The following is a 12,210-nucleotide window of genomic DNA, read 5'->3' as shown; positions in this document are numbered from 1 at the left end:
GCTGAAAATGGATGATAATCGAGTTCTTTCACGAGGTCATTTGTTATTACACAAATGTCTCAAATTACCCTAACAAGCTATATTGAATCAAGTTTTTGTAATCTATTTTTTAATAAAAGTTTTCTGGCCAATATTTTAGCGAGCTTGTTAAGTTTTCAATCAAAATTTTTGGGGCCAAATTAACAATATCCGACCTTGACTAGCCATGCGAAGGATCTACCCCTAAAATTGAATAGAGATATGTAAGTAAAGGCAGCATGCAAAATGCTGAATTCTGATCGTCTGATAAAGAATACTTTTAATCGAACCAATTGAATAATCTCCTCCCTAAACTAATTTAGGGAGGAGATTGTTCACTTGGTCCAATTTTTCAGACGTTTTCCCTTATTTTCAACACTAACAAAAATCGTATCTAACTTATCAAGTAGAATGAATGTTTCTAAGATATTTGCTGAAGTGTAGTCTGCTGATATGACGTAACTATTGATGCATGTGAAAAGAAAATAACCGTGAAATAGTAATCCCTTCCCTCTGCTAAATAAAAAGCCAAAGAAAACGCTAAGGGTAAATTAGGATTTAGCAAAACTCAGGCAATTGTTCATACTCAGGCAATTGTTGAGTGGGGCTTAAATATTTACTTAGTTTGTTTTGATATCTCCATAAATAATGGCGCGAGTATTGTTGTTTATGGATCTCTTTCTGGAGCCAGATTTCTCGCAGTAAGTTTTTTCTAAAAATAAGTCGTATTCGACAGATCGTTAATGAGGGTGATACCTTTCAAGAATCTGATATGACCGGAGGAAATGGCTTCATTTCATAGGTATAATGGCTCAGTTTCCGTTAAGGCATACCACCAACTGGTAGTTTTTGGAGTAGGTTGAGTTGACAACAGTTAAGTAAGTCAACAAACTAATTGAATATAAATTTGATACCAAGAAAGAAATTGCAATTAGGCGGGAGTTTAAATGTGTTAACCTGATATTAACTATTAATAGGCCGGACTTTAATAACGATCGAGGGTTTGAATTTGCGTTTTGTTAAGTTTAAGTAATTATTCCGCAGCTGGTTGTTTTGGTAAATCTTCCAGTTGTTTATGTTTTTCCTTGCTTTTTCCGCGTGAAATGTGAGTGAAACTTGTCATTTTGGGTGAACAAACAAGAGTCAATGGTACTGAAGGTGTAAATCCGCTAATTCACCGGAATCAAGGTTGCACGGTTTCTGAATCCCCGTCAACGTGAAGATTTATCCTAGTAAATCTTGAGAGTTATAGAGTATTTCTGAACGAATTTATATTAACGGCTGGGGATTTTTTCAGTCTGTGTCATATCGTTTCCGGGTGAGCGACTTAAAAGCTGTCAAATTTTAGGGGCTTGAGGTTCATTCGATAAAAAAGTTTTTCCACTTTTGGAATTTCTTGTCAACCTCAATTTATAAGCTTCTTGTTATCTTAAAAAGTTCATGGCGGTCAGTTGATGAAAATGAAGTCTTAAGTGAGAAGCATGAAGTATGCAGATTTTCTGCAGTTTCGTTAGAATTATCTTTCAAACCTTTTCTGCCATGCAATATTATCGAGTCTTATGGCGAATTGTTCAACTCAATGAAATGGTAACGGTTGGGGGTCGGCATATTGGAACATTCGTTTTTGGAAATTAGTAGAAAAAGCATTTTTGTCTGATTCCTCTAATCGCAGTATGAAAGTGGGACGATCAATTTTGATTATTGGAAAAAAAAATTTACAGGTGTCTTTCAGAAGTTTACTTTTTCGAATTTTGTATTTTGCCTTTACACATGCAAGGCTTTTGTTTCACTAGTCGGGTCGAATAAGTTTTTTTGTTCGCCAAAAAGTTTTATAATTGGGAACTAAAATTTTTACGTTTGCCATTAGCAAGCGTTGTCAAACTGGAATATAGACTTTTTTTGGGTTAACAACTAGTTAAACAGAATCATTTGAATAATTTGATAGCTTGATCTATTAATGAAGTTAATTTTCGTGAAAATGTGGGCCCAGTAGTGTGGAGGTAAAGAGCGGGGTTAAGGTGTGGAGTTAACGTGCGAATGTTAGCGGGGTTAAGTTGTGGAGGTAGCGTGCGAACGTATTCAAGACTTTTATCTAGGTCGCGATTATTTTTTTTTGTTTTTTTTTAACAGGAAAAGCTAAAATTTTTTCTGGCTCAAATTTACTTTTTCGCTGTTTTACTTCTGATTTTTCAACCCTTGCGATAAGCAAGGATACTGCAATCGGGTGCTAGATTTTTTTTCCAGTAAGTAACTTTGTTCACAGGATTCATCTGGACTCCTGGTAGTACCTTGGTTCATAATGATTTAAAATTTCTTAGTGTCTCCAGCTCACTTAGCCTGTAAATAACGATTACGCCTGGGTGGCAATGGTCCTGGGTTCGAATCTGAATAGAAGTTTTTTTTCAAACGGTAAAGTTTGACTGTAGATGCTTTATATGTTTTAGCATTTTAAAAGTCCGGCCGAATCGAAAGTTGTTTTTTACATTTTGTATTTTTACTATCTCGATATGTGAAGTTAAAAATTTCATTTTTTTTTCATTTGTCTTTTTTATCGGCTGAATAACTTTTGGTTTATTTTATATAGACCTAGTGCGTCGTTCGTGGATCGTATGTTTAGAGTGTGCGTATGTTTAGAGTGGAAAAGGGACATAAAATTTGTTTATTAGTTAAGAATTTTTTTTCGGCATGAAAGGTTTCTGCTCAGAGATTTTCGGCTTGTTTACTCTTGGTTCTTATAAAATCAAACGCAATCAACCATCGGGCGGATCTGAAGTAGACGTAACCCAACTGCTTGAGAACTCAAAGTCTTGCGGTTCGAATATGACCGGGACCTTTTCTAAACTAGAGTTTCTGTGCTTTTTCGGGCTATCGTCCGTCTGTTTATTTTTGTCGGCGTAGTTCCCCTAGCCCGACTTTATTGAAAGTTCAGCTTTTTCCAAGTTGCTTTTACTCCCATGCTTGAGACGACACAGCCCTGGGAATCGATTCCAGTCGAGACATGTTTTTTTTGCAAATAGAAAATTTGGGGCTAATTTGATCATTGTCGGTATGCTTAATTTTGTCGGCTTAGTTCCGCAGAAAGTTTTTTTTTGAAAAATTGTTTTTTGTAGCATTCCGAAAGGTCTTAATAAAGTTTCTAATTATGCAGGCATTTTTTTTCGGTTTTTATGGGCTTTTGTTACAAATTTTTTTTGACAACCACGATTTTTGAAGTTTTTTTTCAAATTTTTTCCGTTTGATTTTAATCATTTTCATTCATATCCGAGCTCAGCTTCGCCTCTGTGTAAAAAGCTTGTTATTAAGCTTATTGATTGAACTCTGATTATCGTGACTGATTAACTTTATCGTGGTTTGACTTGTGATTTCTTTTTAAATTCAGTTCATTTACTTTGATAAAAGGAAGGCAAACTCCACTGTCGAAAATCAAGAATATTTCGAAAGTGGAATTTAATTTTCAGATTTCTCGGTGGAATAAAAATTTATCGTATTGTTCCAGTTTTCTCAAATTGGTTTGATTTTATCCAAGAATTGTCAATCATAAATTTCTCTAGAAATTCAAAGAGCTTTATGGACATCTATTTTTTTTCTTTGAGTTTTAAAAGTTCAGATTTTGTCTAAAACGTCTATATATTTTTTTATGTTTACTTGCGTTCATTTACTCTTTTCTAACTGTTTGTTGGCTATGTTTATTTCGGTAAAATTTTGTCTTATATTGTTCAGATGTTGGCTTAAATGTTTGTCTAACTTTGCAGACGTGGGCTTAATGGCTCACGTACCATTACTTCAACTTTCACATATTTGAGTGTGTCATAATTTAGAATGAAGTTTAAAGGGATCTCTTTAACTATTTCCCACCTTTTGCGAAAAGGGGCATTCATTACTAGTAACAAAAATCTCAAATGATCAACCGTTTTTCCGATGAAGCGTAGAATCTTGTCCAATTGTGAAGGAATTGTTCGGACTACGAAGTCGTGAAGTACTTTATATTCGGGTGTGTAAATGGCAGTTTTCTGGAATTGATCAGTCTTTTCAATGCAAATCAAGCGCCCCATATGCGTCTATTAAAGCCTTGTAAGTCTTGATTCGGTGATAATGAAGAACTTTCAAACTTTCTTCAGTTTTGAGAAGTTTTAGGCTGTGAAAAACTAGTTTTTTGAGCTTTAGTTTTTAAGAAAGCATGATTTTATATTATTATTTAATTAATTTTTCAGTTTGATAGCAATTGGTTGATATTTCCTTTACGCTGTACTTCCCTTGTTTTTTGAAGCTTTATCTGTGCTAAGGAAAGGATCAATTTTTTGGTTTCTGATTGTCGATGAGCATGAAAAGTTTAGCCCAAAGAGCATAAAAATGATAAATAAATTAAGGTAATCTAAATTGTTTGAAAGTCTTAAAAAATTGATTAAGTTTGTTTTTGCTTGAACTTAAGCCTTTACCCGGAAGGTTTTTAATTTCAATGGTTTGTTATTTTTGTGTTGATGATTTCTGTTAGTTTTTTTCATAATTTCCGGTTAGGTTTGTCGGTAAACAAAAATAGCTCCATTTTCGCTTTTATACAATTAACTATTTTCTTACGGTCCCTATAACTGATAGCATAACTGTTGATTGACCTAATAATGCGAGTTAGTGTTACTGGACGTAGTGAATACACTTGTTGATTTTTAAAAAATTCGAGAAAAAGTCTTATTGACTCTCAATGTCGTTTTTGGCGTTTTGACTTTTGATTTTTTCGAATTTCACTTCTTTCTTTCTTTCATTAACCCACGTCCGTCTCCAGGCTAAGGAACTTCCACCGGCCCAACCACAGGTCTGCGGGAGTGAGTGAGGAGGGATTCTTGGGGCAGTTAAAAAAGTGGCAACTAGTGTGGGGTGCTAGGTGACAGTCCGGGCATAGTGGGGAAACTTTGTTGTCTAGTCGGGAGAGGTATGTGTTTAAAAGCCGGCTGTAACCAGGCCGGAGTTGGGAGAGTTTACAGCGGGTAGTTCTGGGGAGAGATTTTTCTGTGGGGTCGACTTTAGGGGGCGGTATACAAATTACTTTAGATGGAGGGATTTCTGCGGGGAACTTGGTTACTAGATTTGTGTGGTTGTGTTTTTAAAATGGACTTTTGGTGGTTAAAAATGAAAGTGGAAACTTCTTCTGGGTTGTTGAAATTGATTGAAGGGTTAAGATTGGTTAAAACGGAGTCAGTATCTTCTTTAAAAGAGCTTAAAATTGATTGTCGAACTTGATGTGGGGTGTGAGTGGTAGAAATTATTTGGGTGATGGGAGCGGTATGACGAGATAAAAAATTGAGGTTGAAAGAGTGTGATGATGTGGAACATTGAGGATCTCGACCTCACTGTGCAGGTGGGCAGTGGAACTCATGAGTGTTGAGCCGGTAATAACTATGAGGGCTTGATTTTGGGTAACCTGCAGGTGGTTAATGGAAGTTTTGCTGGCGGCATGTGACCAGGCAGGGGAGGCATAATCTAAAATGGGGCGTATTAAGGCTTTGTAAGTTAAGAGGAGGGTTTCTTTTGTCTGTCCCCAAGAGGATCCTGCCAACGCTTTCAAGACACCTATCATGCGGCGGGCCTTGTCGGCGGATCTTTTACAGTGTGCAGCAAAGCATAAGGTTGGGTCAAAAGTAACCCCCAAAATTTTTGGGTTTTTGTTAAGAGGGAGTGGCTCGTTGTTTAAAAGTACACTGGGTGTTTTGTTAAAATCTTTTTTGTATGAAGAAAAAAGGGTAACTGATCCATTAGAGGACGCGAAAGATAACTTCCTGGAAGTGAAAAAATAAAAAGATGATGAAGGTAATCGTTCAACGATCGAGAAGCTGCCTCTACATCAGGGCTTTGGGAAAAGGGATAGAAATCGTCAGCGTATGATGTGAGACGAACATTATAGGGGGGTGTGGGAGCGTCATGGTCGTAAAAATTAAAAAGAGGGCGAAAGAACAGAGCCCTGGGGGAATCCACGGTGAATTTTTTTGTGAGGGATTCTTGTTTGTTAAAAAGCGTGGTGGCTTGTCGGCCGTTCAAGTAGTTACTCAGCCAACGAACATTACCTCTTGGGAGCGGTGTGTCATGAATTAGTTCCACGAGATTACGATGACACACCGTGTCAAAAGCCTTCGAGATGTCAAGCGTTACGAGAACGGTGCGGGAGGGGGGGATTTTGATTAAAACAGTCTGTGACAAAAAATTCTAGTGTGGAAAGCGCAGTAGTGGTAGAGTGGAAAGGACGAAAACCATGTTGATGTGTGGCGGTAGGGAGATACTTTGTTAAAAAAGGATGAAACCTTTCTGAAATTTTAACAGCGGGGCAGAGTAAAGAGATGGGCCTAAAAGAAGTGGATAATTTATGGTCCTTTTCGGGTTTGGGTAGGGGGATTATTTTCAAATTTTTCCACATTTGAGGGATAATATTTTCAGATAGCGACATATTAAAAAGAAGGTTAAATATTCAAGAGCTAGGGGTCCCAGGTGTTTTGAGTGAAAGTTGCAAAGGCCATCCGGACCAAGTGCTCGCGAGGGTTTGCTGTCCGCTATGGCTGCTTGTTTAGTTTGTAGGGGGGAGAAATTGGGGTTATCTAACAGGGTGAGCTTGGCTATTTTGCGTCTGGTTTTCAGGAGTAGCTTATCTGACCCATGAATCCTGGCATTTGTGAATTGTTAAATAAAAGCCTTGGCTATGTCTGTGTCTGAAGAGATTGTTTTTGATTCAAATTGAATAGGGTGCCTTCCTACCACAGGCCTGGATCTGTTTAGGGAGCGTATCACTTTCCAGAACTTTCTGGCGCCAGTGCGGTAATCACAGGTCTGGAGGAATTTACGCCATTTGTTTCTCTTGTCTTTCGCTGTCTGATTGAGGAGTTGGGAGTTCAATTGGGAAGGAGTGAAACGAGTGTGCTGTGCAGGTTCCATGGGCTGATTGTTGTGGCGACCGAGATCTCTTTCAGCACCAAGAAAGGCTGACTCTGGAGAAAGAGTCGGGGTGTAATGGCGGCGGCGGATGTGGTGGCGTGCTGCCCTCAGTACCAGATCCCGAAAGAATTTCTCCCCGGCCGTAACTGAAGAAGGAAACCTCGAGGCAAGGCTACCCGACTCAATCTCCTCGGTAAATTGCCGCCAATCAGCCCTGAGGAAGTTAATGAAAGTCTTTTTCGGAGAAAAGTGTATGATGTTTCGCTTCGAATTATTTAGTAAAAGGAAGGCTCTTGGGTAATACGCTCTTGGGTAATAAGAATGCAAATGACGTTGATGACGTTTACTTTCAAAAATAGACTTTTATTTAAAAGTTTTTTTCATCCAGTTTTCTATAATTGGGTTTGTCTTATGAAACAGTTATAATCATAATTTTTTTTTTGAAGTTGAATGAGATTTAACGTGAGTTTGTTTTTCGAAATTTAAAAAACATTCCAAGAAAGGTGTATTTTTTCATGCATGCTGACGTTGAAATAAATAAGATTTTTTTTAAATCTACTCAATTCCTTTCTGATATGCTTCCTATTGAAAAAAGAGTGAATGGAAACATTTAATGCATACATACAACATTGAGAAGGCTCGTAAACAGTCACTTTTTTTGTCATTGATCAATTTTCTGCTGGAATGAAGTAATGCATTATCTTTTCTTTTGATATAAAAATAGCCTTAAGGGTTGAAAAACTGGTGCACGAATAAACTATGTTAAGTGGTTTGTTCTATAGTAATTGTCCACCGAAATATGATTCTTTTGAGAACCTGATTGGCAAAATTAAGTATGGTATAAACATTTACACCCCCGTTAATAAGATTTGTTTTGGGTGAAATACTTAGTTTTTTATTTGTACATTTATATTAGAAGTACCTCTATTTCTGTTGAAACTGCTTTTATGCTCTCTTTCAGATAGATTGACTTAGTTTTGCTCTGAAAGTGTCTTTTTTAATTTCATCGATACATCATTCCACCATGTCTAAACCATCATCGACTGGGACATCAGAAGAGCCGACTAACAGTGGTGCTATTGTACAGCTGCTTATAGTGACTGCAATCATTGGAATCATCACAACCATCTTCAACTACTTCATGCAGAAAAGTGAGAATCGGTGGTTCCAGGGCAACAGCATTTTATAATCTGAACCTTTAAAACTTGGGCAAATTAATAAAAATGGAGTTGAGAGTCATAAGTGAACTAAATGAAGACAATTTAAATCAACGATCTTAGTTATGCACATCAGTTAACGTACCTGAAGCAGAGCAGTAGCTATATTTCTCAGTTTTTTATTCGGTTAAGCAATGATGCCTCTTTAACAGCATTTTAACAAAAGTTCTCTCTCTCAATTTGCACAATTTGATGTAGATGCAAGCTCTCGAATCGGTTTTGCTCCGACAACTCGAATCCGTTTTGAATTTCGGTCGGTTTTTTCTCGATTCAATTTTGGCTACCTCAAAGAAAACTCGTGGAGGGTCATGTGTGGTAAACGGGTCTTAATTTTTTTTAGTTTTGCAGACTAAATTTGATGATAGGCTGAACCCCCAATTATAACGTTAATTTAACGATTGTTACTGATGTTTATTGCTTTAAAAACATTTTATTTGTTTGAAATATTATACATATTTCAATTCGGTCGGAAATTTCCGTGGTAATTGTATTTTATTTGTTTTTTTTTCATGAAAAAAATCTTAATTCGATCACTTTCAAATCACTATAACATTTGCCCAAAAATTACACTGTGACGGAAAGTAGAAAAAAAACGTTTGAAGACTGGCTGACATCAGTTATTTTAGTTCCACGTGTTTGTTTACCCTCTCGACCTAGCCAGTTGATCTTTGTTGTTTAAGGGTCAACGAACGTGTTGCAACTTTAAGCCTATCAGCTGAACGAATCTTATTAGCTTTCTACTATGTTCAAATAATAAGTACATAGCTAGGTATTGGATTCTCAGACAACGTTTCCCAACTAAAATCGGGGCTAAAAACCATAATTCGAGTTATTTTTAGTGACAGTTACATACTAGATTGACCCTTTCCTCGCCCTCAACAACTCATGCTCTGATTAGATTGTCACAATGGAGTTAAATTTAATTGTTCAGGGCATTCCAGTGTTTAAAAGGGTTTCAAGAGTTAATAAAGAGTTTGTAGGCGCCGGGCTCCTTTGTAGGTGCCTTTCTGGGGATAGTTTGTAGGCTCCTTCCTGAGGAGGTATCGTCGTTATCCCAATTAAAAAATTGAGAAACAAATATAGATACTGCTTTGCTTTTGGTACGTTAACTGATGTGCATAACTAAGATCATTGATTTCAAGTGTCAATATTTAGTTCAGTTATGATTCTCAACCCGGTTTTTACAAAGTCGCCCCAATTTTCAATGGTTCAGATGATAAATTGCTGTTGCCCTGAAACCAGACATGGGTTAGACATGATAGAAATTGAAAGCGCTTGAAATTGATAAATATTTTTTTGAAAAAATTTAGAAAATATTAAGAATTTTTTTTCAGGATTGTTTATAAGTTATTATTTTTGAAGTTTTCAAATTTCATTTATTTCCGAGTTATTTTTTGTGTTTCTAATTGACTCCATTATTCTCCACGAACAAAATAAATTGCTTCTGTATCGATAGTAGTAAAAAGGGACTATGAGCTTTGACGTTATACCAATCTATATATCTGAAACTACCGTTTAATTAAGGCAAATTGCACAGCAACGTGAAAATGTGGTAAAATGATTATATAAACTTCGAGCAAAGTGTTTATATAAAGGAGGAAAGAATACAATGTTTTTTATTTTGTTTTTGCGTGCTTTTTGATCTTGTTTTCATTCGCTTACCGTATTGCGCTCAGTTTTTAGATTTTTCCCGTATATAACTTAAAGCACAGAATAGTCAAAATTAGAAATGGTAAATTTAGGTTCAGTTTTTAATTAATTCTTTTGCCTCCGGTCGTTACATTTGGTCTGGAGGTTACGAATACACCACCTCAGACGACAAAGGTCCTGGGTTGGAATCTGACAGGACCTGTTTTTTTTTTTAAACGGGAAGTATTCCGTTTCATAAAAAAATTGTCGGCTTATTATTTGTCTGCTTATCTGTTGTCGCCTTGGCATGTTTTTTTATTTGCCATCAAGTTTTTTTCCATAGATCTAGCTTAATTTTTTTCGATAGATCTAGCGTTTTCGACATTTTCAATTTTTTTTTCGGACTTTAGCGGCTTTCTTGTTTTGTATCGCAAGTGGTGCGAAGCTCAGCTTCGCCGCTGTGTAAATTGTTGTAACATCCCTGCTTTTTTCAGATTCCTTGTTCATTAACATTGTTTCAACTGTCTATCGGCTACGTTTTTATTGAAAGACTTGGAGTGTTTTAGTTCTGTAGTTGGAATCCAAATTCAATTGATGATTGTATTCAGAGAACTGAAAAACATTTCAATTGGAAAAATTTGAGTTAAAACAATTTTTTTTCAATTGAAAATCCGTGAAGAAGAAAATTGTTCGCAAAAACTTCATAAACTTTAGTGTTTGAACATCTGCATTGTTTGTCGCGATTGATGTCAATTTTCAATTTTGATATTGAAAAAATCTTTTCATTTAGAAAAAGGGAAGTCAAAACAGAAGACAGAAAGTGAGGAGGTCCTTGTTGATGGAGAAAATTTAAGCCTGGATACGAAGGCTGTTAAAACTCCACCAAAGAAATCGGCAGCCAAGAAGTCGAAATCTGCCACTGCGGCGAAAGTGGGTGTTCTGAAGTTCTCTCATCCCGATCACGCAGGCACTCTGAAGGGACATACCAGTCAGGTGAGAGTTTGGATACTTGGACATCATAAATTAAGTGAGCGGTGGCAATTGTTTTCTGCCTTTAGTTGAAGACTTATTTTTTCGAGGCTCTTATAATATCTTGTTGTTTGAAGGTGCGTTAATAACTCACAGCCTTGAAAATGGCCAAAAGTAGTTATATGTAATACTCAATAGATAGGCAAACATGAATTCTCTGCTGAAAAATGAGTAGCTCCTTTGTTGGTCCTTTACTTCACGGAGAGTATGGCCTCAATTCTGATTTGGGAGAACTCGGGTCAAAAAATACTTTAAGTTCTCAGGTAAACACATAGGTAATTCAGTTTTCTGTTCGTGCCATTAATCTTGAAGCTAAAAGTACTTAGACATGTTTTAAATAGGCTTTTAAAGATCACTGCGATGTTTGGTCATAATAGGTGGAATCCCTCATGCGCGAAGGACCGAATGCGCGAAAATATAAAAAAGAAAGTAAACATTTCCAGGCACTAGAGTATTGATATTGGCCGTATATAAAAATAGCAGAAATATGCAAAATTTTGAAACTGTCACTGACCGCCCCCGAATTGGAACAAATTTTGTATTTCAAGGGTTTCGTTATGAAAGAAGCAAAAGATAGCTTCATTTAATTCATTTTAATTGAATGGCAATTGCTTCTTTTTAAAATTGACTTTCGGCTAATTTTGTTTGCGGTCTTTAGCTCACAAGTTTTTTCGCTCATTCGGTCCTTCGCGCATGAGAATAGCCCCCTTCATAATATAGTATTTCTTTTTGTTCAGAAAATATACAGTAAAAATAGGATTTCAAAAAGGTAGTGACAAAATGGTGGGGCTTTTTGCTTGTAATTATATTGCAGACGTCTGCTGATAGAGAATATTTTTAGGCAAAGTTGTTCATTTTGCTTATTTCAGGTGACTGATATTAGCTTTAGTTCCAACGGCAAATACATGGCTTCCATCTCGGCCGACGATCGAAACGTCATCTTGTGGAGTACGAAGGAATTAGGCGCCGACGCGACTCGGAACATGGTCCGGGGAAAAGTCGATCTGGATAACCCAGTGAGCGTCGACTTTTCACCCGACTGTAAAGCTCTGGCACTCGGATTAGAACTGACTAATAGCGTGAAGATCATGAAAATAGCAAAGAAAGAAGGCACGTCAACTGTGACTTTGACGGAAGGCATGGAGTTTCCGCAGGTCCTAGATCTAGACATCTTAACATGTGCTATATCGCCTTCCGGAACGTACATAATGATTGCGGATAACAAGAACTCGGTTTATATTCTGGACTTGAAAGGAATAGTGTTGGGTAAAATTGACGCTAAAGTGGGAGGGGATATACATCATTGTGTAGTGTCGCCCTGTGGCCGTTTTGTGGCGTTTTGTGGATACAATCCTGAAATGCCGATTTATGAAGTGGAGTTTTCGAGCACTAATGTTTTCAGGGG

At 36.9% G+C, this 12,210-nt stretch overlaps 1 protein-coding gene across 1 annotated transcript in view; it reads left to right on the top strand.

The window, feature by feature from the left end:
* Positions 1-12,210, top strand: part of LOC134847732 (transducin beta-like protein 2) — a 343,894-nt gene that overhangs the window by 330,681 nt on the left and 1,003 nt on the right. The window contains exons 2-4 of the mRNA XM_063864926.1: positions 7,891-8,081; positions 10,567-10,769; positions 11,675-12,209. Of these exons, the coding sequence (XP_063720996.1) occupies positions 7,955-8,081; positions 10,567-10,769; positions 11,675-12,209 (865 nt within the window). The 5' untranslated portion in view covers positions 7,891-7,954. The remainder of the gene's footprint in view (positions 1-7,890; positions 8,082-10,566; positions 10,770-11,674; position 12,210) is intronic.

The sequence above is a fragment of the Symsagittifera roscoffensis genome, chromosome 6, assembly GCF_963678635.1.
Source record: "Symsagittifera roscoffensis chromosome 6, txSymRosc1.1, whole genome shotgun sequence".
Lineage (NCBI taxonomy): Eukaryota > Metazoa > Xenacoelomorpha > Acoela > Convolutidae > Symsagittifera > Symsagittifera roscoffensis.
This window is presented reverse-complemented; position numbering and strand designations above follow the sequence as displayed.